We start from the raw sequence: 26,738 nt of genomic DNA, 5'->3' as shown, positions 1-26,738 counted from the left end.
TGCATAGGTTTGGCAAGGGGAATGTGCAACACATCCTAAGGGTTCAGGAGAGCTAGTATTGATTTATTCGATCCTAAGAGCATTTTAGTTATTTGATAAAAAATCTTTATCCAGAACAATTGGGAATGATAAACAGTGGGTGTGTTTTTCAACATAAAAAACCACATTCGATCTCCAGTTTGGGGATGGATTTTTGTTGCATGTAAAACGAGTTTTACAAGAAACCTCGTTGCACATGATTAAAAAGCGTGCTAATGGAAAACGACAAAGTTAAAGTTTGGAGTTGAGGAATAGGGTGCTGTTTGGGGGTTCTGCAGCTTCTCCCACAATTAGAAACTATAATTGTAGTTGTAGTTGTAGTCCAGTTTTTATCTAGATTATGAAAAGCTGTAGTTGTAGAATCCAGAAAATGAACTAGAAACTAAAAGCTGGATTCCAGATTCTTAGAAGCTGACTATTTGCCAGCTGTTTCTCATAATCTTAAACTCATCCAAACAGGTGAGCTAGGCCTAATGCTGTGTTCATTTGTTCGATTGGGATGAAATCTTCGTACGCAAGCAAAACGAGAAAGATCATTAGCGCATAATTAGCTAAGAATTAGCTAGTACTATGGAAAATGAGGAATTTGATCCCCATTGCATAGCGAAAACATTAAAAAAGAAAAGAAAAACGTTTGGCTCTAAACTCCGCTCTTTGATTGGAGCGGGTGTCACTACGTGCTTTGATTTGGGGGGGAATGGATGACTCCGGCAGCAGCTCGCCGCCGGCGCCGGCGCCCTCCTTCCGCAACAGGTACTGGATCCTCCGCCATGGCCGCAGCGTCCCCAACGAGCGCGGCATCATCGTCTCCTCCCTGGTACCGATCCGTGCATCCCACCTCGCTGTCTTCACCCTTCTTCAATTTCTTGCCTCCAAGAACTTCGTGTCCAGTTAGCAGTTTAGTTTGATTCGGATCTTTCCTTCTAACTGCTCCAATCCTCGCAGGAGAACGGCACGAAGCCGGAGTTTGGGCTGGCGCCGCAGGGCGTCGAGCAGGCGCGCTTGGCCGGCGAATCGCTCCGTAAGGTATCCGATTTGGTGTGCATTAGTCGTGTCTCCATGAGCTCTTGGAGAGGATGTGCCATAGTGATTTTGGGGGACTGATTGCGTGCAGGAGCTTGAGGAATTGGGTGTGCCACTGGATTCTGTTCAGATCCGATATTCCCCATTCTCACGGACCATGGAGACTGCCAGAGAGGTTGCTAGAGTGCTTGGTGTCCCCTTTGATACTCCCAGCTGCATTGTGAGTGGTTTGGTCCTGCATATAAAATCTGTCACTGTTTATTGTGCAGTTATTTGTGAGCATAGATATTCTAACGTTTAGGAACAAGTAATTTCGCATGGAATTTATTCGAGTTGTAACTTGTAACTTTCCCTATAGGCTTTGGATTCTTTTATCTATGATAATCATGAATGTGTAGTAAGATTTTATAATTAGTTACTGATTTATTGTCCAACTTGCGTGCATAAAGATTGAAAAAGGGCCAGGCCGCAGACAATTTTGTATGGAAGGATGAAAAAAGACATGCAACTGATATTTCCATGTGTGATATTTAAAATGTGATACTTCCCAGGAGTACCTGCTTCTGTTCGCTGGAGTTAAGTGATGCGCTGGCACTTCTTAGTTCTTATTAATGCAAAAGTTAAAATGAACAAATGTAGTCTTTTGTTTAATTCACTCTAAACAATTATGCAATTCTTTGTTTTCCCTTTTTTTCCCTGGGCATGTTTACATAAGTCATAGTAAACCCTGTTTAAACTTGTCATTCTTTAGAACAAGTTTACAGCTAGCAAGACCTGTAAATAATCTGGTAGGAGAGAAGACCTGTGAACCTAACAGAGGCATGCCAACTAACTTCTACCATTCAATAACTATAATCATCCCCTTCAAATGTATGATTTACAAATTTGAAATGTATTAACTCCAAAACATTGTCCAATTTTTTTGCTTTGCCAAATGTTTGTTTCCTGAGCTATTCAAACGTGAAAAGCAGTGTGGAGTTTCCTTTTGAAACACCTTTTACATTTCTATTCTGCTTTCTTAAGGTAATAATAATTTCTTTGCAGCCAGCTGTTGAACTTCGGGAACGCTATTTTGGGCCATCGCATGAATTGCTTTCACATGAGAAGGTGTGTTTTGCTGATCTATCAAACTGTGCAGACTCTAATTCGATATATAAATAAACAACTAAGCATACTTACAGTTGGTGGTACAAACTGAGACCTATTTTAACTAATAGCACTGGCATGATTTTTTTTTAAAAAAATACAGGAACTCATTTGAATCAGAATAATTTTCCTTCCTCATTATATTAGCTGTAATTTTTGCGAAATGCCATCTTCTAACGAACAGAACAAGAAATGCCCAGACTTTCTTTCCCATGTTTGTCTGAGCAGAACAAGAAAAAGCCCGATATTCTCGAATTTCTTTGTGTTCTTTTATCTTATTGAAGCTAATGACAAAAGTTAGGGAACTTTCATGAAGCTCTAAGCAATTTTTCCCAAAAGAATGATTTTAGAAACAAGCCCTCCTTGTTTGTCTTATTCAAACTAACTCCAAAATTTAGCGGTTTTCACAGACCGAGCTTGTCATATGAAGCTATAAGAAATTGTGCAAAAACATGTTATGTAACAAATACATCCTCCATTAAAAGAATAAAAAAATTACATCTATTAAAATTGATGAAAAGATCATTCTTGTTGTAAGCAAAGAAATGGTGGCTGACTTCTTCCAAGCCAATTTTCAAATTATAGTTCTCTAATCTGTTGTTATTAACTGAGCCTTTCTACGGATATTCGAGGATTGATTGCCTCTGTGGTCTGTACCACTAGAAAGAGGTTCAATTGTTACATTGTCATTGCAAAAAAGTCTAATTATCCTTTTCAGATGAATATAATTTATTTACCACGTTTGACATGAACATCAATCTCTATTATTAAAGAAGTGAACCTAATGGTGGTAATAGTGAATCTGCCACCTGCGAGCATGTCATTGGCATTGGGCCATGAGAACGAGGCCCAAGGTACCGGTTGAGGAAATGCTATCCCATCCTCACCTCGTACACACACGGTAGCTCAGTGGGTTAGAGTCGGTTGGATAAGATTAGTTTGGGTCCTTCCCTCCATTTATATAAGGATGGATTGTATCATCATTTGGATTAAGCAACTAATATCAATTAGTCTAATCTCTCTCCCCACGTTCTTCTTCCCAGTCTAATTCCCCTCGTCCCTAACAGCCGACTCCGCCCAGCTATCCTCCCGGCAGTGGTTATCTTATCTCGTCATGGCTTCGGGTCCGTCACAGAGCACCTCTGGAACTTCTGGATCTTTTAAGTACAATTTGATATTTGTGCATGTGGTTTTTAATAATGTAGCTATGGAATTATGTTAGATTGCAAATTACATATGATTTCTTATAATGATAAGTAATGATTCATCCAGCAGAGACTACCACAAATCAGTGGGTCTACTGTTAGTGGCAACACGCAAGGTTGCAACCCACCACAAATCTATTCATCCTCACATGCGGGAAACAGATGTTTCATCTCTTTTTCACGATTACAGAATGAACAAGAAGAAAAACAAGGCCATTTCCTTCTTTTCAGCTCAGTTTTTGTTGGACACTAAAATGAATCATAATAAGATCTTAATCTCCAGAAGGAGTTTTTCTTTCCAAATAAATGGCAATATGGTCCCTAACTGCATTACTGGTCATGCATATCTATTTCAGAGGTTTTAGCTTTTCCAAAATCCCACACGTCCACACCACATAAGCACATGTTCATCTTTTTCACATTCTTATGATCTTATCTTTTATTTAACTTACTAAGTCTGATATGATGTGCTAGTATGCAGAAGTATGGGCAGTAGATGAAGTAGATCCCTTAATGGCACCAGATGGTGGCGAGAGCGTTGCAGATGTTGCTACTAGATTCTCTCAATTCCTGTCTGCTGCAGAAATGGAGCTTCATGGGTACTTCAACTCAAATATTGAAATTTGGAATATATCTATTTTTCAAGTTTGATATTTGCTTTTTGCTGCGTTATCGCCATACCTATATGGACATTTCAGCTTCTAAAATTGGGTCTAGGCGTAGCCCTTCTATATGAAGACCCACGTATGCAGAGAACCATGCTTACAGTTTTGCCCTTATGTGATTAAAAAAAATCTCATTGTAATAACAAGCGTTGACTCCGTAGATCATTGTAAACTGTAAATGCCTTGACAACCCAGTAACCCACTAGTAATGATTATGGATATAATACATTCTTCTTCCTAGAATAAACATCAAATTTACTACCATGCCTCAGGGCACGCACATAAACTATTTGGGATATCTGTTGATTTTGTTCTGCTGTGTGTACAAATGTTAGAACAGATGCTCTATATTACATAGAAAAAATTAGGCTATTTTGGGTTAAACAAGTAACTGTAATGAATAATTTCTAGGGTAAATTTATTGATGTTTAATTTATCATAATGAGTCAACTCTTGATGAAAATAGGGGGAAAGATAGCACTGGACTTACATAAAACTTGTCACATGCTAACATGCTAGGATTGGATAGCCGTAGACATGAGAAGCCTGAAAATGCAGATGATCAGTAGCCTCACCACAAGGGTAGAGGAAAGATAGACTATAGGGTCTTTGATTTCTTCTTTCTTAGTTCTACACATACGCATGTCCGTATATAGATGACACTAATATGTTGCTGCCTCCTCCATGCAACTGCTGTCCCTCGCCGTGCTAGTTCCCGTTTCTCAGCGTGCTCAGCCATGACCAAAATCCTCTAGGCCATATCACTTGGTTGAACATATGAACTATGAAGGCATAATGTTGAATCACAATAGGGCTTACATTTTGTTACAGGACTTTTCAACTAGTAACAGTATTCAGGAGTCGATTGCACACAATGACTAATAACTGTCCAGCCATGGCCCAGACTAAATAAAAAGAGTCTCATCATATAAGGAGCATAGATATGCAGAAATAGGAGTCTCTCCTATATGTATTGCTGCCTTGGCAAGTTATCCCGTCCTTGGATTTTGGAGTCCTAATAATTTGTTTACAAGCTTGAGGAGGGGTGCCCATAGCTCTCGTAGACATGAGTACTATTCCTGGCACAATAGAACAACTAAATTAGACATAATCACCATTGTTCCACATCCAGTTGCTGCTTAGTATTTTTTTCAACACACATTTCCATATACTGTGTTAGGGAGTATTATGTGGAGTTGACTTGTATGTTCAATTCCATGCAGCTCTGCAATTCTTATTGTCAGTCATGGGGACCCACTACAGATCTTTCAAGCAGTACTCAAAGAAACAAAGGAGAACCCTTCTTCCCTTGATGAGGTAAGTGACCTTAAAAAGAGAGGCATGATAACACTATCCGTGTTGTCACAGCACCGTCAGTTCGCACTCCTCACTGGGGAGCTGCGCCGACTTGTGTGACTTGCTGCAGATATGATTTTATGTTTTTATTTAGTAGACAATTAATTTATGAAGTAGCAAAATTCAGTTGGGTGTATTTTTTTACAACTCGGCAGTGATCCAACAGCAGAAGGATGTTTATTTTGCCCATAAAATATTCTGTTCTTTAGTTGGAATCATTGTGTTACTGTTACCCCAGTTCTTCTATTCTTTAACCAATGCATAGATTTCCTGGTTCTGCATCCGACTGGCCATAGGCTGCAATTGGACTGGCTATGGCTAACAGCCTGATATGCTAGTAGTAACCTTCACCATCCAGGCTGATCTTGGTTCCCACATTCTCAATTTTGCCGATCCAGTTGTGTGGTTGCGTCACAATTTGGTGACTGCTTTTTATGCTAGTTGGAGTCTGATGTTCTTTAAGCAAATGGGTGTTTGTTGAAAGGGTCACTTAGGCCTATAGTGTGGGGTTAATAGGCTAAATTAAACTCAAGTAAATGCGGAAGCTGGAATTTCGGATATATCCGAAGGAGCTTCGGATATTTCCAAAAATAGCATAGCAGCGACAAACTCACTAGCAAAATGGATCTAGCTAGTCACAACCAAGAACATCAAGCTCAAACAAGCAAGCAAGCAAAGATAGTGGAAGGGAGAGGGAAAAGGATGTCACAGAAGTTCTTGCAAGATGAGTTGTTCCCGAAGTTCGAATCCTTGAGGGGATTCTAATCTTCGTTGAGGATCTCACAAAGAGCCGAGTCCCTTTCCTCGAGAGGTTACACAAAGCACTACTTCTTCCACTAGTGGTCTCTTATCTTTTGGAGGCAAGATCCAACTACGGGGTACACGGTACCTAGGTACCGAAGGTTAGGCGTTTGGGTTGTGTAGCATGGGGTGGGCGGACTAGGTTTAGGCCCATGCCGCATGATGTAATTTCGCAAGGGGATTAAAGATAAGAATACAAGTCTTATCTCATGTAAATAGGCGACATGTACCCAGATTATAAAGGATATCCTACTGACTTTAGTCAGCCTCCCCGGGTCTATATAGGAGCTGGAAACCCTAGCGCGGGTAATCCTTGGACACTACGTGCTACTCCATACGCCGTACCGCGCATACATCTATACAGATCCAATCTACTCTTCTGAGGGCCTGAACCTGTATAAACTCAGTGTCACCATCTCTCCTTGATCTAGTGCACCCTATAAATTTACTTGCTGATCTAGAGAATCGATACCAACCTTAACAAACTTCTCCTGGCCAACCACACGTAGATCGGTGGCTCAAGAATGACCTCGCTGTTTAGGAATCCTCGACCTCCAAGAGTAAAAGATGAAGCAAGAATATCCTAAGCAAGAAACAAGTGTTGAACAAATCTTCACGCAATCAACACCAAGCACTCACAAGAACTCAAATCCCTAACTCAAACACAGACACACAAAGTTTGGGCATAATAAAAAGAACAAGGCTCAAAGTGGATCTCGAGTGCAAAGCAAGCCAAGGGCATAATAAAAAGAGCAAGCCTTCACCGCGCTACCCAAGCCGTCGCCTCCTTCACCGCCTCTAGCCGTTCCCCACTGGCGAGAGAAGCCTCGCCCGGCCGTGCTGCCAGCACCAACGGCTTTGCCATGCCGTGCCGCGCCTCGGCCGCCTCTTCGCCTTCACCATCCACAGCCGGAGCCCTCTTCTTCCTGTCAAGGTCCATCCGGTGGCCGTCCGCCGCTTCGCACCCGCGAGATGCCGTGGAGCTGCCGCCGTTGTCCACACCCCGAGGAGCCCACCGTCACCGTTCCTCACCACCGAGCCCTCTTGGCCGCTGCCCCACGGTGAGCTCCCACTTTTCGATTTGTGTTTTCTCAGGTGCGGTGGTCCAATCGGCGAGATATCAGCGGTCAGACCGATGGCATCGACCCGGTTAGATCGGCGGCTCCATGGCGGTCAGACCGGTGGTGGCGACAAGCAACAACAGTACATCAGGCGGTTAGACCGGAACAACTACACCGGTCAGACCGACAGATCTACTCCGGTCAGATCGATCTCCATCAATAATAGGTTAACTTTTAATTTCGCTAAAAGTTTTGGATTTGGATACTTCAATCATTCACCTCCATTTTGGTTAGTTTAATTCTTGCCGTGCGATCTTACAAGTACCTGCAAGGGTAGGTAGGCGATCATGTTTTTGCGGAGTGCGTTCTTCACGTGACTGCTTTCGGCATTGTTTCATCTGCATCAGGCTATTCTTCCTCTTCGTCACCGGCAACGAAGGGAACAACGGCAATAGAGGAGAGAAAACTACAATGGCAACACGGCGACAAAACCAACAACACTGTCGCCTCCGGATTCGGAGCGTTCTCTAGGTATATTCTTCTCATCTCGGTGTTAAATGTGTTCTTAGATGCTATTGTTACTGGTAGCATATTCATGTGTACCACCATGGTAGAATCACTCTCTTTTTCACATGTCATGTTTATCACAAGTCATGTTTATTATGATTATATTTATGGATTAAAATATTTGGAATTATGACTATATTTCCAAAAACTTTTAGAAATCTCAGTCACCTATGGTTCCTATAAATGAAGCCTTTGTGCGGGTGCTTGCGTTTTTCTTCATTGCTTCCTACCGTTAGGAGATTTTCACCGTTTCAGGATTTTTCGGTTAATCCTCACAAGAAAGAGATCGGACAAGATCGAGGGGATTAAGTCCACGTCTTTTCTCTTAATTCTTTTCAAGTTTCTTAGGGGATTAACTGAACAAGGTTTCAAGGTTTCGGTGGAGCTGGACCCATGATAATCACAGAAAAAAAGTCACCGTCAATGCTTAGACATGCATGGCAGATAAAATATACGGAGTATATATCAGCACGGTATTATTGGACAATAAGAAACTGGTTACCCGATTGTAGCGTTGAAAATGCATAGTACATATACAGACAGATCCACAAGGTTCATGCAAGATATTCCCAGGTACACCTGATGATGGATACATATGCGCTGTGTTGGCACCAGATAAAATTCCCGCAAGAAAGAAAATATCTCAAAGATAGCTTTGTTCATGAAGTTGTGTTGAGCTCACAGTTCGCCAGCTGTGATCCGTGGCACTAGAAAATCTGCAATACTAGAATACAAAATGAATCATGACCACAATAAACTTCAAGTTGTAATAGCACGAGCCGACTAAATCTGAACCCATGGGACAAGAGATCTGACAATTTTCTTAATTAGAGGGATACATATGTGTTCCTTTTTTGGGCTATTTCACCGGATTATTTTACTTCACAACTCTAAAAAGGTAAAAAGTGTGTTTTCTTAAAAAATTGTATTATTTATGAGCAACTCTAACAGAGTGGTCAAATGACTCTCCAAGCCAAATTATATCCAACATAGGCAAAAAATGCCATCTGGTTATGCAACGAGGTCAGCTTGCTCCCAGTTGGGCTAGCCAGTTGATGTATGTGACATAGATAGCCTAGCGAAGGTGGTATTTGCCTGGGAGTAGTGGGCCACCGGAGCCAGCCCAAGAAGACCAGCCGAGGGGCGCTAGGCCGGTTGCTTGGCTAGCCAAGGGTTAAAACAAAGGAATAAGTTCATCTAAGGTCCCTTAACTTGTCAACAAATCCGATTTTCGTCCTTCAACCGCAAAACCAGATATAACAGGTACCTCAACTATCAAAACCGGTGCAGATTAGGTCCCTCGGCGGTTTAGATGGCGGTTTTGCCTGATGTGGCGCCTATGTGGCTAATTTGACTCGGTCTCGATCTGACGTGGTACCGATGTGGCGTTTACGTGGCAATTCAATCAAAAATAATAATAAACCTTGTGGGACCCACATGTCAGTTTTACAAAGAAATTAATAAAAAATGGTGGGGCCCACGCGGGCCCCACATGTCATTCTCAACCCCCTTCTTCCTCTCTCCCCATCCCCTCTCATCAACTCTCTCTCCCCTCTCCTCTCTCGCGACGGAGGCATGGCTCTGGCGACTGCGGGGGCCGGTGAAGAGGAGTTGGGCGTCGGTGCTCATGCCACCGCCTCCTCCATTGACCTCGCCGTCACCGGCGACCTCTCGCCCAATCCGCCGCCATGCCTCCGGTGGTGACCCACTAGCCCTGCTCGCTCCCATCCCCCATGGCTTCCGAGCGCCCGATGCCCGATGCCTCGCTGCTGCTGCCGACGTTGTCGCTTCTCCCGCCGACGTAGCCGGAGCCACCCATCCGTGCCGAACGCCTCGCATTCTCCCTCGAGGTGCCCGACCCCTTCCGCCGGGAGCCTGACCCGTCGGCCGTGTCACAGCGGGAGGTGGAGGAGGAGGAGGAGGAGGAGGGGGGCAGTGAGGAGGAGTCCCGCGCAGTTGTTGTCAGGGAGCCCTCCTCCGCGGCGCGCAGCGGCCGGGCGAGGAGAGGCGGCCCTCCTCTGTACCGTACTTATCTACTTATCATCTACGTGTACCGTGTTTATCCCATCTGTTTTCCCCTTTATTTCTTTACCGCTGAACTAATTTCCCAATCTCAAAAGGCAGGCAAAATTAGTTGAAACAGTGGCGGCGGCAACCCACTGATGAGCTCCGGCCCTCCGCAGATGGTGGACGAGCGCGCTTGGCTGGATGGTGGCGGAGCGAGCTGGAGAGGACGGCGGCCAGCCACCGCGAGCTTGTGTGGAAAGGAGGCTCGTTTTGCTTCTTCTTCATCCAACCCCCGTTCTTGTCTTTCTCTTTGTTGCTTGATTGTCTTCCCCTGGAATCGACATCAAAAAGGAATTTTTCTCACAGTTTTCCCGTGACCACTTACTGTGATCAATAGGAAAGGAAAATGGCGCCTTCAACACGCGGAAGCGGCGAGCCTTCTCGGTGGCGTCCTTGTACGTGCGCCCGTGCTCCGGCATGCTTCGGCCGCCGTTGTCGTCGGAGCTCGTAGGCGGCGGGAGTGAGGAAGAAGAGGGAGAGCCGAGAGGGGAGAGGGAATGACATGTGGGGCCCACGTGGGCCCCAGCATTTTTTTAAGCTGACATGTGGGCCCGTGGTTTTTATTATTTTTCGAGGTATAATTGCTACGTAAGCGCCACGTCAATGCCATGTCAGATCGAGACCGAGTCAAATTAGCCACGTAGGCGCCACGTCAGCCAAAACCGCCATCGAAACCACGAGTGACCTAATCTGCACCGGTTTTGATAGTTGAGGGACCTGTTGTATCTGGTTTTGGTGTTGAAGGACGAAAATCGGATTCATTGACAAGTTAAGGGACCTTAGATGAACTTATTCCTAAAACAAACCCAAGGCCCAGCCTCCAGCTAGGGTTGGCTACCCATGGCGGGCGCCGCCACCTCCACCACCCCCAGTCCAGCGGCCGTGCCCTCTTTCGTTCTTGCCGCCAGTCCAGCCGTCGTTGCCCTCGCGGTTGCCGCCGGCGTGGGCTTGGCCACCAGAGAAGTCATCGCCACCACCCTCACCATTGGAGAAGATCTGGCGTGCGCTGCCACCACCCCCACTGCCACCATCCCCACCAGGAGGGAAAGAGGAGCCGGGGCTGGCGCTTGCAACCAGCATCGTCGCTGTGAAGCTCGGGATGCGCAGCTCCTTCAGCAGGAGGGTATTGCGTGCCGATGTGAAGCTCGGGAGAACGGCCATGCCTACGATGTTATCAGCGGTGTTGGAGAAGTGATCGTTGAGGCATCGGAGAAGGTTGAGCACAAGTTAGGAGTTGGAGACGGCGTGGTCGATGTCGCGAAGGGCGTCGGTAGCGGTCTTCATCTTCTGCAGTAATCGGTAATGGAGGAGTCGCCTTGAATCATGGAGTGAAATTGGTGCTGAGGAAGATTGCTCAGCGTTCTTTGTTAGCTCGGAACATGTCTTCCATGGCGACCCAAAGCTCTTGAGCGGTCTGATCCTGCTCCATGGCGAGGTCAAGGACGGTGTCGGCGACTGATCCAAAGATCCAGCTACAGATGCAACAGTCAGCCTGTTTCTAGCTACGAAGGTAAGAGCCTAAACTCGAATACCATGTAGAAGAAGTGGAATAGATGCCTCACACACAATGTGGGGAGGTGATCTCTCATATATATAGCTGAATTGCAATCAATGCTAATGAGTTATATTAGACCAAAGGTCTGGGGGATTAACTATCTAGGAGAGTAAAGGTCTAGGAGATAAACAACCTATAAATAAATAATCCTATTATAGTCCAAATACCCTCTTTGCAAGCGTATTTGCATTTTCCTTCTCTAACCTTCAAATAAGATACCAATCATTAAGCCTGTATTGGTTGAGTGTCACATGAATGTATAAAGTCTGACATAAGACTTGATGTTTCCTTAGAAGTTCCATTTACTTGGGAGTTAGGATGTATAAAGTCTGACATAAATCTAGGTACTCCAGTAAACTGTTTAAGTTAGCTAAACAGGGATCATTTAATTAGAGGACATTGAAGCTGTTTCACAGCGCAACTACTTCCAAGAATTAAACTCCAGGTTGTATGCCATGATTAAAAGTGGTAACATCAATATATAGTGGGGAAAAGAATTAAAATCCTGTGTGATTGATATGACCATATATTTTGCACTTGTTCTTCACAATTAGAAATGTGCAGTGATGATTATTGATGTTCGTATGACTCCTGCATATGTATGGTTTCTATACTATGATTATTGCTCCTGGCTGTCGTTACCTGACCTGCATCTGTATATGGTTTCTATACTATGGTTTCCCGGAGCCAATCCCCTAGCGGTCCTGCCACCACGCCGCAGAACAGGAGCTCAGTTCGTGTTTCTCAGTAAAGAGGGAAGTGTACAGGAATTTTTTTTATAAGTTAGCAGGAACAAATGTGTAAGTTTGTTTTAGTTAGGGGATATCAAAAATCCTTTTTTGCCGGGCCAACCAAATTAACTGGAACTCTAATCACAGACTCCTTCAGAATTTCCTCATCGCACCTGCTGGACTGCATAATGAACTAGTTACAGACTCCTTCAGAATTTCCTTTGGCACTTGGCATTATAAAAGTTGTGCAACCTGTGGAAATCATTAAAAAAATGCATTTTTTAAGGAAAAAAAAGCGTTTTTGATGCATCTACTTAATTTCATGATACTGTCGATAGGTTGATCTACTGTCACGAAGCATGTTTTGGTTTTGAGTTGTTTTGATCTGTCAAACATTATTTTTCAACCAATAGGAATAAGGGAACATAATTTTATTTTGTAATCATAGTTTCTTTGATTGCAGGATTTGGAATCGGTAACGAGTAACTCTTAAAGCCTAAATTTGTACGATCTCTTACCAATTTGCAGTTAGGCCTAAGCGGAGTTCAATTTTTCTTTTCGTTCCTGCCACCGGAGGTAGATACTATGCCATGGAAGATATATCATCTTCAGCAAGTTATCCTTTCTCTTTTCACAAAAATGTGCAAAAAAAAAAAGGTGTAACAAGAAAATTTGTCATGATAAGTTATGCTGAAATATTGAGCATAATGGGAATACACGCTTTTGAGCATTATGGGACTGGAGAGTGCTATCTTTCTGTAGGTCCTACCGCTTGTTTTACAAGTTGTGGCACCTATGTTGATAGCTTTGGCCAAGGATCAAACTCACGTGAGCAGCACACACTCACAGAGCAGTAAACACACTCACAGAGAAGCTCACTCAGGGAGGGATCTACAGTATTAGCGTTGGTGTCAGGCGACAACGATGACTTTTAGCAAAACCTATGATTAAACTTCTTATCCAATATATTATAATGCTATAGCCGCCTAAGTATAATTAGTATGGTAGGACACCGATATACACATCTGCCACTGCTCACTGGAGTACACAGAAGTGCACATGCGCGCAGCGCGCACACAAGTTTTTCTCGGCAACTAATTCCTTTCCTTTTTCTCTGTAGCTCTCTCTTCGCTCAGAAACGAACACTTACAGAATGCTTATAAAGACCCAGGCATCGACGTGACATACACGCCGGCCAAAGTCGTGGTGGCCGAGTCTCTCGCACACGGCCGCACGATCCACACATGCATAGCCACTAAGCAGGGCCGTACATTAGCATGTGCGGGAGTGTGCGACTATTCAAGGCCCCCCAAATTAATTTTAATTGCATGGAGCACTAAGTCTATTTAATTAGTGGTATAAATAGAATGCTTAAGCCTGCAAAAGGTCAGGACTATGACACAAAACTAAAAGTAGAAGAGCATAATAGTTGTAACTAGAAATAGTTGGCCATCATTTTGTCTCCCCTGTTGTTCTATGAATCATATCACATTGATCGCGATAACAGGACCGTGAGAATTTACATGTAAAATTCGTAAAATTTTAGGGTTCTATCATGCATTTCGCACTGGGGCCTCCAGTTCGTAGCTATACGTCCCTGTACTAAGTCAAAAGGCCTCCTGTCCAACAACTTGAAGACTTATTCTCCTATAAGACAAGCAACACATGTATGTGCTAAGTGCTAACTAACTAGCTAACTACTTGGCTCATGTATGCAGTACGTTTCTAACTGCGTAATCAACGTGAACACTTCACGTTCAATCTCCTGCCACATGACACGTCTAACACATGACGTGATCCCTATATGCAAGACTCAAAACATGTACAAGTCATGATTAGGCTAACATATGTATTTTCTAAAAGGACCATCTGCATGTACTCATCCGACATATGCATGTTTATGAGATGTAATTATTGATGCTAGTAAAACTTTTACTACATCGTGGATTGGCGATTTTCATGCTCTATCTACAGTGGCTTTCCAGATTGCAGCGTACGGTTAGCCTAACTGTTGTCGTCACTATCATGCTTTTAAGAGTTGTTGTCTTTATTGACGCGATACTACTACACAATGCCCATAGGAATGAAAAATTTACAGGTTCAATCACACACGAGTGATAAAATTACTCACAAATGAATCAAATTAGAAAAATAAAAATGGTCTAGAAAAAATCCACCGTGAAGCTGAGATCATGGTAGCTTTGCTGGATCTTGCAACAAAGATGGGGAGGTTGGTATGTGGTGGAGAGGGCAACCAGGATGTTTTTCTTTTGCTCATCATCTCTATGACATAAACAAGAATGTTTTTGCATATTTTTTTTCTGTTTGCTAGATGATGGATGGTTGCTAATGCACATCGCCAAGCTCATCTCTATACCACGCCGCTACATCCTTCTATGATTTTATCGCTGACTGTCGCTCGCCACCCGGTTGCCCTCTCCACCATCTGTCATAAGACACAGATCAACCTCTACATCCTTATCACAAGATCTAGCAAAGCCATCAGGACCCCAACTTCATGATGGTTTTTTTTTGCTAGACCATTTTGTTCTTTTCTAGTTTGATTCACCTGTGAGTAATTTTATCACTCGTGTGTGATTGAGCCTGTAAATTTTTTACTTATTTGTTCATTTTGTTATTCATATTAACAATACTCTTACTATCAGTTTTTACTCCTATATTATTACTACATGGTGGCTACTAGACCATAGGCTAAATTAAGAGGAAGGTGGTAATTATTTTACGTGCAGACTATAAAGTCTAAATATTTATAGAGATAATCCCTTTTATGCCATTGAAAATCTGTCTGATCCCTTATATGCCACTGAAAATTGGCTCTTCCCTTATATGCAATTGGTCCGAATTTGCGCACTCTCTCATGCCACTCCCGTCGGTTGACCGTGTGTTGACCGTTAACTCTTAAGTAAAAAAGACATATTTGCCCTCTCTGAGTTGTTAGCCATGCCCGGCCTATACTCAGTGGCATATAAGGGATTCTCTCTTATTTATAACACTGGTAAAAGAATTACTAGCGTTGTAAGCTGGTAGTATTTTTTTTATGACCATCTAGGAATAGTGCCGAACGATGCGGGGGCATTCATGCAAGTAAATTTGTTACTTTTGAAGGGGGCATTTATGTGAGTAAATTTGTTACTTTTGAAGGTGCAGAGGTGGGATACTGGGAATAAATGGAAAACTCAGTAGAGTAAATTGTTAGATTTAATTGGGTAATTGATCCATTTAAATCAATTAAATCAAATAAATTCCAAGGCTCATTATGCTAGGAATTCATGTGAATTCATTCTTCTATGGGATATCAATGGGATGAAGAGTTTTGAGAATTAATCCATTTGATTAAGGAATTGGTAACTTATATCAATTAGTCCTAATTGATGGATGGTTGATGGTTGTGTAGTGGAGGATGGTTCATGGCTAGTTGATGACAATTAGTTGCTCTATTCCTCTTCCTATTCCATTGGTAACTTACATCAATTACTCTTAATTGATTGTTGGTTGATGGTTGTGTAGTGGAGGATGGTTCATGGCTAGTTGATGACAATTAGTTGCTCTATTCCTCTTCCTATTCCATTGGTAACTTACATCAATTACTCTTAATTGATTGTTGGTTGATGGTTGTGTAGTGGAGGATGGTTCATGGCTAGTTGATGACAATTAGTTGCTCCATTCCTCTTCCTATTCCATGACTCTTACTCTTCATCTTCCATTCCTCTTATAAAATGAGAATGGATTTGATCTCCCGCGAGAAGAAGAAGACACACTTTCATCCATTTTCCAAAGCTGTTGCTGCTACGGTAATCCCATCCCGACGAGTGTGTGCACACGCGTTGGGAGAGTAGGCCTCCGAAACCACGCGTTGCTGCGACGTTTGCACAGACGGGCGGGCGATCAGGTTTTTGGGGAGCGCAAGGCGCGACTACTCACTGTTCGTCAACATCTACTTCATCTTCACCAACATGTCGAACACTGGAGACAAGGAGAAGGAGACTCCCGTCAACACCAACGGAGGCAATACTGCCTCAAATTCCAGTGGAGGACCATTCTTGGGGTATAACCTTATTACATTATTTCAATTAGAAGTTTTACTGTTAATGTTCATCGCAATGTCAACATTGTGTCATTATGTGATTGTTGATGCTTATTCAACGTTAAGCATGCTCATGTTGATTACATTCACCACTATCACTGGATCAAATCCTATTGTAAATATCATGTTTATTATCTTGTTATTTTGGATTAAAATATGCCGAATTATGACCAAATTTCCAACATAAATTTCTTACTTTTGAAACTTGAAGAGACAGTAGAAAAACTAGATGGTAAATATTTTACTAAAATAAGAATACATAAAAAATCTGGAGAGAAGGAACGAGAAAATGAGAAAATATGGATGGTTAATATTTTATCAGCTCTTTTAATGAAGCATAACAAATCTGGAGAGAAGGAACGAGAAAATGAGAAAATATGGATGGTTAATATTTTATCAGCTCTTTTAATGAAGCATAGATGAGATGGAAAAGAGAAAAAAGAAACACGGAAGGTGGGGGTGAAAAAAAGAAAAAAAACGGACGAAGGAAAGGTGGATTGCGGCGGAAAGGTTGGGTGGTAAAACAACGGGAAAACCGGACGGAGGGAATGTTGTGCGCGCTCGAACTAGCATTCGGTGCGCAGCATGCGTATTAGCACCACTGATAAGTTTAACAAATTAAAAATAATAAGAATGATTTATAAGTACATATAACAAACATGCCATTATTATTTAATACTCAGTAACGCCATATAAAAAAATAGCACATTAAGCAATTCATGTTCCATAAACAATTTAGTGCATAATGCATCATTATAAAAAATATATAATTAAACAGTTAATGACATACCTCTGGTTTTATAATTATTGATGGTTTAGATAAAGTTGAGATCAAACTTTTGTAACTTTGATCATCGATAACTTTTAAAATATAGTTTAAAGGTATTAACACTACATATATATAACTTTTAAAAAACAGTAAAAATATTTTTATCCATTATATATATTATGATTAGATGACATGGTCAAAAGATATATTTCGAGGAAGTATAGCACTGACCAACTATAAATACCACCTCGCTCATCAGACTCCAAACAACTCACACAGCTCGCACTTTCCTAGCCCACTAGCCATCATGGAGAAGAAGCGGGTGGTCATCGTCGGCGCCGGCGTGAGCGGCCTGGCCGCGTGCAAGCAACTGCTGGAGCGCGGCTGCCGGCCGGTGGTGTTCGAGGCGGACACCGGCGTGGGTGGCGTGTGGGCGTGGACGCTGGAGGGCACCGCGCTGCAGACTCCGCGGCCCATGTACCAGTACTCCGACTTCCCGTGGCCGGAGACGGTGACGGAGGTGTTCCCGGACCACCGCCAGGTGATGGACTACCTCGGCGCCTACGCGCGCCGCTTCGGGGTGCTCGACTGCGTCAGGTTCGGCCACCGGGTGGCGGGGATGGAGTACGTCGGCGTCGGCAAGGAGGATGTGGCGGCGTGGGATGAGTGGGCCGGGAATGGCGACGCTTTTGGCTCCGGCTCCGGCGAGTGGCGGCTGGAGGTGGCCGACGGTGAGGGCCATCTTGAGGTGAGAATTTCGCTACGGCTTTGCGTGGAGGAAGTTTCCAAATTTGCTGGAAAAAAATAATTTATAAGTAAAACCTTATGCATGTGTCATTAACAATTTAAAAGCAAATAATAAAAATCTTAATCTTAACTAATTAAAATATTCGTAATTTTCTGTTCGTCGCAAGTCCGTCGGCGGTGCGCCTTCGCAGCCCCCGAATCCGAATTGGATAAGGAAAACACTTTCCAAAATCGGCACAACCGAATCAGATGCACACACCGCAAGGAAAAGAACAAAACCTAACCAATCTTTGCCCCCAAAAAATCAACCACAATCATCACAAAATCACAAAATAATCATCCAAGAAGAACAACAATATACACCACAAACTTCACTCGCCTGCCACCGGATCCGCCCTCGGCCATCGCCACCGTGGCCCTCGGCCGTTGCCACCGCTGCCCTCGGCCGTTGCTACCGCCACTGGGTCCATCCGCGGCCGCCGCCGACACCACCACCGCCGCCGGAGGGAGAAGAGAGGCGGCGGAGGGAGCCGCCGCTACCGGATCTGCCCACCGCCACTGTTAATGGATCCACCCGCGGACGCCGCCAACGCCGCCACCACCGTCGGATCGACCGCGGGACTTGGCGAGAGGGGGCGGAGGGAGCCACCGCCGCTTGATCCGCCTGCGGAGGCCGCCGCCGCCGGCGGATCTGCCACAGGAGGAAGGCTAGAGGGGATGGAGGGAGCCGCCGCCACCACCCTCGGATTCGCCCGCGACCGCCGTCAACCCGCGCCACCGCGGGAGGGAGGCGAGGAGGAGAGGAGGAGGGAGCGAGGAGGCGAGACAGGACAAAGGGAGCGGCCGCCGGCGAGGAAAGCGAGACAGGTCGGAGGGAGCCGCCGCCGCCGCTCGCGGGGAGAGGGGGAAGGGCACCGCCGCAGCCGCTCGTGGTAGGGAGGAGGGCGGGCGCCGGAACCGCCGCCATCGCTTTTCGATCAAGAGAGAGAGAAGGGATCGTGGGCGCGGAGGGTGGAATGAATTTTAGGGTTATGGTTTTGGCTACAGATATTTATCTTGGCTGGGATCAATCTGGACCGTCCATTCGATCGGACGGCTGCGTCTTCTCCCGCATCGGGCCACCGGACTGTTGGGCCTCTAAATGAGCCGCAATTAAAATCAATGTTTTCTCTCTTAGTAATTTTAAGCATCTTTCTATTATCAGAAATAGCATTAATACCATTTTTTTTGCGAGGGACATTAATACCATTTTAATTGTTTATGACTGCTTATTAATTTAATTCCAACTAAATTGAATAAACTAAAATTTTGGATAGATTTTTCTCATGATATGGATTTATTTGTCGACTAAAAATGTAAATATTTATTTGTCATGATATAGAATTTAAATGTAGACTAAAATTAAATAATATTAATTATTTTTTAATTTTATATGGACTCTATTCTTCTTCCAATATTCCTATTTTTTATTGTTCTAATTAGTTTTCTATATGGACTCTAAACTCTTCTTTCAATATTTTTTTATTTTGAATTTTAATTCTTTTTCTAAATTATATTCCTATATGCACTCTAGGCTCTTTTGGAGAATATTCTAGACTCCTCATCCAATATTATTTAATTTATAATTTATACTTTATATTAAGTTGTATTATTTATATAGATAGATTAATTTATTCAGTTTAGTTTTTTTTTTGGCAAAAGATTTGTTTTATGCATATATCCAATTGGATAGCGTGATTTTTTTAAAAAAAACAAAATGAATGAGTCATTGTGATGGGGAATAGGTCCCGATGTTCCGATAGGTATTGATAAACAGTCGATTTGGGCGGAGTCGTGACACAACTCGATCCGGCTTTTGAACGAACACGCTACTGAGCCCCGCAATCACAGCATCACATCTCCTCTGGTTATCAACCGTGCCAAAACTCGGTTGACCTCGCCGAGAAGGCTAATTCCTGCATGCGAATCGAAGAACACAAGCAAAAGCAAGATAGATTGCAACCAAATTGCATATGAATGATTAAGCATTCGAATTTGGGGTTCCACAAACTGATCTAGCGGCGAAACTGTTCTTGACAGATTAATCTAAGCAAACCTAACTCTAAACGATGACAGCTACTGAATAAATATGATTAGGGACGTCCTAGGTTTGCCCTAGGGCGCACACCCCCTTGGGTTAAGCCCACGACATAATTACAAGACCCAAAACTCAAATCAGATTCAAACTGGATAAGATACGTGGCTTTGTTTTGTAGATTTCCGACAGCTCGGTAGGAATTTTGACGTGGAACCAAAACCATTTGAAAGTAGACTCCATAAGATTTCCAACAAGTACTCATGGCCCCGAAATTCCTTCTAGATCAGAGACTAGGTCCGTTTGAAGTTGATGCTGTCAGGAGGCCCGAATCCGAATCCAAAACGTGTAGAACTTTATCTCTTGTCTTCTATGGACCAAAAGTGATGTGGTGAGATGGAAGTGGACTTGAGAAAATCTTGGTTTGGTCCCCAATCAACTTCTTTAATCATCCATGCATTCATTACGCTCGGTCTCTTTTCTTTCACCCAAGCAAGTACCTCTGCAAACGAAAACACACGAAACACATTATGTAGCAACGCTTGTTCAAATATATAACAAGTAAATCTAATATAGAACATATGCACCTTTGATTAATTAATACATAAGTTAATCATGGTTATATCCAAGCTAGTTTGTGTCCTCATCACATTGTCTACAATGAGTTCTCCTCATTTTTTATATTTTACTCCAACTAATATGAGAAATCTAGACCATAAGAGATAACGTGGATGCTTCTTTTTCTGTTACTTTACTAAGTTAATAACATTAGTTTTTCATGTTGCAACGCACTATTGAATAATAATTTATTATTAGCTACTATATTACTCTCTATCATTTGAGACTTTTTCTAACGAGCAAAAGTACCAAAGCAGTGTGAAAGTAACTTCGGTTAAAAATAAAATATTTTTAGTTTTAATACACCGTAGCGAAAAGACACTTTCTAGTTAACTATGATAAAATCTTAAAAAGTCAAACTATGGGAAGGGTATGGTCAGCTGGTTCCGAAAGAGGCAACCTTGTGGCGCGCAGGGGCGGATCACTTTCTAGCGCGAGACATCCAATCGCCCAGTCCCATCATCCATGCCGATCGAGAGATAGCCATTGGCTAATGTGTTTCTTTCTTTTTGTTTTGCCTTTCTATTTTTTACATAAAATTAAATTTATAAAATTCATATCCAAAAGTCTTTATTCTCAACTATATATACTTTCGTATCACATATATAAGTAATATTGCAATTCTTGGTTAAAATAGGCACCGTGTTTTGAAAGAAAGGGAGTACAATATAATTCATCATAGTTTCCTTATCCCTAAATTAAGTGACATTTGACACTCGAATTTCTCATATTCCAGACACACACTGCGGATTTTGTCATTCTTTGTGTTGGGAAGTACAGTGGAGTGCCCAACATACCAACATTTCCTGCATGCAAAGGTCCAGAAGCATTTGATGGCCAGGTGATCCACTCCATGGATTACTCCAAGATGGGCACCAAGAATTGTAAGGAAATGATCAAGGGCAAGCGTGTCACGATCGTTGGCTACCTCAAATCAGCACTTGACATTGCTGCAGAATGTGCAGAAGTAAATGGTACTGACAAATTAACAATCTGATTTCCATCAACCAATTTTTCAGTATTCTTTTCCCTTGTTAGATGCTGAATTAGAATTTCCCCACTTATTAAGTGTTTCTTCTTCGTGTAGGTACTGAGATTCCATGTACAATGGTGGTCCGAACAAAGCATTGGATCATACCAGACTATTATGCGTGGGGCGTCCCCATCTCAAAGCTGTATCTTAATCGGTTTTCTGAGCTTATTATTCACAAGCCTGGTGAAGGCTTACTCCTTAGCATCTTGGCCACCCTCTTGACTCCATTGGTATGGATATTCTGTTTTAATTATATTGCTAAAATATACTTTCTCTGGTTAAATTGAAGCAAGACTGATCCATGCATGTTTTCCTTCTTTGCACATGTTCAGAGGTGGATATTTTCGAAGTTTGCAGAAAGCTATTATTCCATTCCAATGAAGAAGTATGGCATGGTGCCTGACCATAGCCTATTTGAAGCTTTGATTACATGCTTGATTGCCATTACACCCAAAGACCATTACAAGAGATTAGAAGAAGGCAGCATCGTTCTCAAGAAATCAAAGACATTTAGCTTTTGCAATGAAGGTGTGCTTGTTGAAGGCGAATCTTCGCCGATAAAGAGCGATATAGTGATCTTTGGAACTGGATTCAGAGGGGGACAGAAGATCAAGGAGATGTTCACTTCTGAATACTTTCAGAGCATTGCAGTAGGCTCTGCATCTACAACTATACCTCTCTACAGGTCAACTCAATAACTGTTTCTTGCAAGGAGCAAAAATTTAATTTGTACAATTTCCAATTTCTATCCAGGACTGTGTCGTAGTTAATTAATTTGCTGCATGATTTCTCACAGGGAGATCATTCACCCTAAGATCCCGCAGCTGGCGGTTATCGGCTATTCAGAAAGCTTGGCAAACCTGTACACATCAGAATTAAGGGCCAAGTGGCTCGCACATTTCATGGATGGTGGCTTCAGGTTGCCAAGCATCAGTGTGATGCAGAATGATGTCCAGGAATGGGAGAAGTTCATGAAGCGCTATTCTCGTGCTTACTTTCGCAGATCCTGCATCGGATTCCTTCACATCTGGTACAATGATAAGCTATGCCGGGACATGGGGTGCAACCCGAGGAGGAAGAATGGATTTTGGGCTGATTTATTCGACGTTCATGGCCCTGTTGATTATATTGATCTTCACCCCAAGAAAGAGTAGTACTTTGGGCTCGGAGTCGTGTGGAATAATTTTATCGTCTGATCATGCTTGTTTTAAGATTATTACTACCTGCTTTCTTGGATTTCTGTTGTTTTGCATAGTGCAAATTCAGTAAACCGTGTTTAGGGGAGGATGAAAATTAAACTCGTTACTTGTTAGCTCGCTCAATTCGTGGCTGACTCGGCTAGGTTCGACTCAACTCGTTACATCTATCTATCTATTATCTATCTATTCTATTATATATACTAAAAGTCCATGAAACTTCCTACAAACGCTCCTATGCCGTCAAGTGGCACTCCTACAAACGCTCATAAGCCACCACGTGGCATCCTAATATTAAGGAAATTAATAAATAAATTAGAAAAAAATCATAGAAATTTTAAGGAAAAAGAAAAATTTCCAATCCACGTATTTATGTCTTAGCTAGGCCTGCAGTTTATCACGTTTCCGTATCGATCCGAGACTCTCAACAGATTGGAAAGAGGAGCTGCGATTAATCTCCGTGCATCGCTTGAATAATACGAGTACAGCTCACTAGGTGCTAACTGTCAGGAAAGGAGCCATCGATCATCATGATGCCCCCTTCCTATCGAGTTGTTGTGATGCCCCTTCCGTTCGATCTAGGTAAATCCATGAGACTAATTGCATTGTTTAGTCCCTTCTCTAAGTAATTAGTGAATCGTAATAGAGATTTGATTCGTCTGAGTGGCCACGAGGCATCTGCATTCTAATTCGATTGATGCCATCATCATTGCAGTCGAAATAATTAACAGCGGTGAATGAGATTGGAACACATAGGTGCTCTCAGAATTATGTGCGGTAGCATATGTAATGTAGATCTTTTGGGTCTGTATATAATATACGTCTACAAGGCTCCATCGTTTCACTTATTTGAGAAATAAGCGAAACAATAAATTTGTAAATTAAAAATAATTTATAAATAAAACTTTTATATACGTGTTCTTAGTGATCTAAAAACAAACGCTGAAAAATAAATTTAGATGAAAAAACTCCAAAATCAACTCCAAATTTAAGATTAAAAATTCAAATTAAAACTTTTATATACGTGTTCTTAGTGATCTAAAAGCAAAAGCTGAAAAATAAATTTATATGAAAAAACTCCAAAATCAACTCCAAATTTAAGATTGAAAATTCAAATTTTGGCTAATAAGATGCTTAAGCAAAAAAGATGAGGCCGGTAAGCAGTCAATCGTGGCATCGATCTGCATCCGTTAATTGAGCAGGAAGCTTCATGTGAAAATTAAACTCAGCCTCACAATGCTTAGCGAGACAACATCCCATCATCCATCTAAAAGCAAATTCCATATTTCTTCTCCCTAGGTGATTTGTAGATACGACATAAGTTTTGCAGAGATGATACAATACCAATATCCTTCATTAATGACATATTTTTGAAACAAAGATCATAATCGTTTTTGCAGTTATACAATTATAAAAAAACATTAATTAATTTAATATGGTTCAGTATAGTTTGTTCACATTATTTTTACTTTTCTCTTTGATGCTAAACTAACAATCACCTCCTCGTAACATTACAGGTTTTCTAAAGATGTTTATGCATATTTTGAGTTATTTGTTCCCATAACAATGGTACTTTTGAAATTTTGATCTTCGGGACGAAGGTATATTATCTTATTCGCTAAGCCAATTAATTTGGCATGTTTTTCTTCCTGCAGTATTTTGAAGGTTATTATAGCTTATCTTTATAAAGTATTACATCCAGATTTCCTTTACTGTTATAACTCTAAAGATTGAAGAAAAAGTGATAACATGAGAATAGCTAGCTAATGAAATTAATTTTAAAGCATACAACTCTTAAATTTTTTTATTTGAATTAATGACCCATATTTTAAACAAATTTGCATTGTTGGATGGTAGGGAGTGTTAACTAATTATTTGCGTAGAGCACCTGACCCTGTTTTTTCACATGTCCATATGCGCGGGCAGCACAATTTGTGTGCACATTGACCACCCTAAATTCATGAGCATACTTGCTAAATATTTGATCGAGCTTTAAATAACCATATTTAAACCCTTGATTTTGGATAGTTCAAATATCCATATTAAGTATGTTCTTACAAGTAAAATATTATGTCGCTACAACTAAATCAATAGTTCACGTATCCACATTATTATAAACATGCAAGGCCAAATTAATCTACATAGGTACAAACAAACCAAATAAATCCATCTATAAATGGTGCTCTTCAGCTCTTGATACTTTCTATCATCTTTATCCTATAATGTAAGGGATCATGCTATTTTAGGAGGAATTAAGGGGAGGAAAAAAAATTATGACAACTCTCATTAAATAAAGGATACATAGAGAGTGGGATGGCGGTTGAGATAAAATTGGATAAAAAATAAAGATGGTTGAGGTAAGATTAGGAACAAAATAAATGAGGGGTGGTTCGATGGGACAGTTAGTACTTTACAACCTTTATATTTTGGGATATGACTTGAATCGTCGGAATTATGAGACGGAGAAAGTAGAAGTAAATAGAGGTATATCTATAGTTAGATGAAACAGTCTCTTAGCCATATTTTTAATAGAAAATATCTTCAATTAATATGCCCTAAAATCTGTAAAGACATATATAGCATACAATAAAATTTTACCTTAATTAAAGTTTAGAAAATCCAAAAATAAGATGTGCTAAATATTTTAAAAAGTAAATACACATAATACAAATGATATATAATTTCATGGTAACCAACTCCATTCTTATGACACAATATTCTTTTATAAATTTCGATTTTCAAGTAAGTTTAGTTTAGACTTTATTTGCTTTAAGGGTAATTAGAAGGGAATCAAAACCAGCATTCAAAGCAATCCAAAATGAATTGTTGGCAAAAAAGAACAGATTTAGAATTGAGTAAAAAATATTTCAGTAAAAAGTCACTCAAACATTTGTATTATTACAAACACATTAAATAGGTGCCCGCGCATATGCGCTGGCTAACTTCCTAGTTGAAAATAATGGGAATATCGGGCTATCGGTTTTTGAGCATTATGGGACTGGTTTTTGATCGAGTGCTTTCCATAGACTGCTTGTATTACAAGTTGTGCCACCTATGTATTTTCTAAAAGGACCATCTGGTGCTATCCTCCTTCAACATGCATGTTTATGAGCTGTCATTATTGATGTTAGTAAATTTTTTACTACATCGTGGATTGGCGATTTTCATGGTTTATCTAAAGTGGCTTTCCAGATTGCACCGTTGTCATCACTATCATGCTTTTAAGAGTTGTTGTCTTCATTGTATTCATAACTATTTCCAGCATAATCGCATAACAGGAGCTTTGGATTGTCATCTTCTGGCAGGGTATGTATTTTCCAAGCCTCCATAACATGTGAAGTTGAATGAGAAGTAGGTTCTCGTGGAGGTGTATACAAGTAGCAGAGTTTGGATTCCCGGACAACTTTTTTACCATGTAACGCCGCAACAAGCTTAGATGATTTTATATAGGGAAAGTTATAATTAGGATGACAAGCTTTAACAGAAAACTTTATACATATGGAAAAGGAACGATTTGGTTTTACTATTATTACATGGATCTTGTAATTGTTTCAGAATTGGAGAGTTCTTTTGCTTCAAGGTTTGCATCTTGTTTTTGCTCAACTGGCACTGTCAGACTGTGACTGTCTCCAATCTCATGGAGCTGCTCTGTTGCCTCTGTTTTGGACTTTTGGTTAGAACGGTTACTGTGTCTCAAGGGCTCTGTTTTGGGAACCAGGATTTTTCTCGATTCATGCCATAACTGAACTATTCGGTACTATACCTCCGATCCAAAATATAAATTTTAGCTATGTATTTGCATTGTCAAGATCTCTTATATTTTGGGATGGGGGTAGTATTTCGGTATGAATTCAGGCATTCTGGACATGACCTAACACCTGGATGGCTGGATCCTTGTTAAGACAGCAAGATTTGAAAGCTCTGTATGTCTTCTGATATCTGAACCTGAAAATGGTAATTATCTGATTGCTACTGGCAAC

At 41.6% G+C, this 26,738-nt stretch overlaps 2 protein-coding genes and 1 long non-coding RNA gene across 18 annotated transcripts; 2 read left to right on the top strand and 1 right to left on the bottom strand.

The window, feature by feature from the left end:
* Nucleotides 1-708: 708 nt before the first annotated feature.
* LOC4335209 (uncharacterized) lies at nt 709-12,946 on the top strand. 15 transcript variants are annotated; one of them, XR_010740576.1, is made up of 10 exons: nt 709-856; nt 985-1,065; nt 1,154-1,282; nt 2,107-2,169; nt 3,276-3,332; nt 3,888-4,012; nt 5,302-5,395; nt 7,331-7,522; nt 7,704-7,827; nt 12,680-12,946. XR_010740576.1 is itself a non-coding variant. In XM_026024879.2 (10 exons), the coding sequence occupies exons 1-10, from the start codon at nt 737-739 to the stop codon at nt 12,693-12,695; spliced, it is 975 nt and encodes a 324-aa protein (XP_025880664.1). In that variant the 5' UTR covers nt 709-736; the 3' UTR covers nt 12,696-12,834. The 15 variants fall into 15 exon arrangements, 11 of the variants coding, with proteins under 11 accessions (XP_025880664.1, XP_025880663.1, XP_025880661.1 ...); XM_026024879.2 differs by having other exon boundaries at nt 7,331-7,496; nt 12,680-12,834; XM_026024878.2 differs by lacking the exon at nt 12,680-12,946 and adding an exon at nt 9,984-10,041 and having other exon boundaries at nt 7,331-7,496.
* Nucleotides 12,947-17,227: 4,281 nt separating this feature from the next.
* On the bottom strand, nt 17,228-18,862 carry LOC4335206 (uncharacterized). Of its 2 annotated transcripts, none has more exons than XR_001544886.3 (2): nt 17,969-18,862; nt 17,228-17,884 (listed from the first exon to the last, which is right to left on the bottom strand). It is a non-coding gene; the product is annotated as an uncharacterized lncRNA (long non-coding RNA). The 2 variants fall into 2 exon arrangements; XR_010740579.1 differs by having other exon boundaries at nt 18,217-18,862.
* On the top strand, nt 17,359-22,884 carry LOC9267722 (probable flavin-containing monooxygenase 1). Its single transcript, XM_015777872.3, has 5 exons — nt 17,359-17,838; nt 21,266-21,503; nt 21,617-21,792; nt 21,895-22,247; nt 22,359-22,884. The coding sequence occupies exons 1-5, from the start codon at nt 17,398-17,400 to the stop codon at nt 22,714-22,716; spliced, it is 1,566 nt and encodes a 521-aa protein (XP_015633358.2). The 5' UTR covers nt 17,359-17,397; the 3' UTR covers nt 22,717-22,884.
* Nucleotides 22,885-26,738: the final 3,854 nt, after the last annotated feature.

Source organism: Oryza sativa, chromosome 4, assembly GCF_034140825.1.
Source record: "Oryza sativa Japonica Group chromosome 4, ASM3414082v1".
In the NCBI taxonomy this organism is placed as follows: domain Eukaryota; kingdom Viridiplantae; phylum Streptophyta; class Magnoliopsida; order Poales; family Poaceae; genus Oryza; species Oryza sativa.
This window is presented reverse-complemented; position numbering and strand designations above follow the sequence as displayed.

Bases quoted from the DNA above. Each gene is read 5' to 3' on its own strand.
- LOC4335209 (XM_026024875.2), top strand. From the start codon at position 737: ATGGATGACTCCGGCAGCAGCTCGCCGCCGGCGCCGGCGCCCTCCTTC. The intron at 3,333-3,887 runs GTCCGTCACAGA...ATGATGTGCTAG, and splicing joins TTATCTCGTCATGGCTTCGG to TATGCAGAAGTATGGGCAGT. The intron at 5,396-7,330 runs GTAAGTGACCTT...GTGTTTTCTCAG, and splicing joins ACCCTTCTTCCCTTGATGAG to GTGCGGTGGTCCAATCGGCG.
- LOC9267722 (XM_015777872.3), top strand. From the start codon at position 17,398: ATGGAGAAGAAGCGGGTGGTCATCGTCGGCGCCGGCGTGAGCGGCCTG. The intron at 21,504-21,616 runs GTACTGACAAAT...TTCTTCGTGTAG, and splicing joins AGAATGTGCAGAAGTAAATG to GTACTGAGATTCCATGTACA. The intron at 21,793-21,894 runs GTATGGATATTC...GCACATGTTCAG, and splicing joins CCACCCTCTTGACTCCATTG to AGGTGGATATTTTCGAAGTT.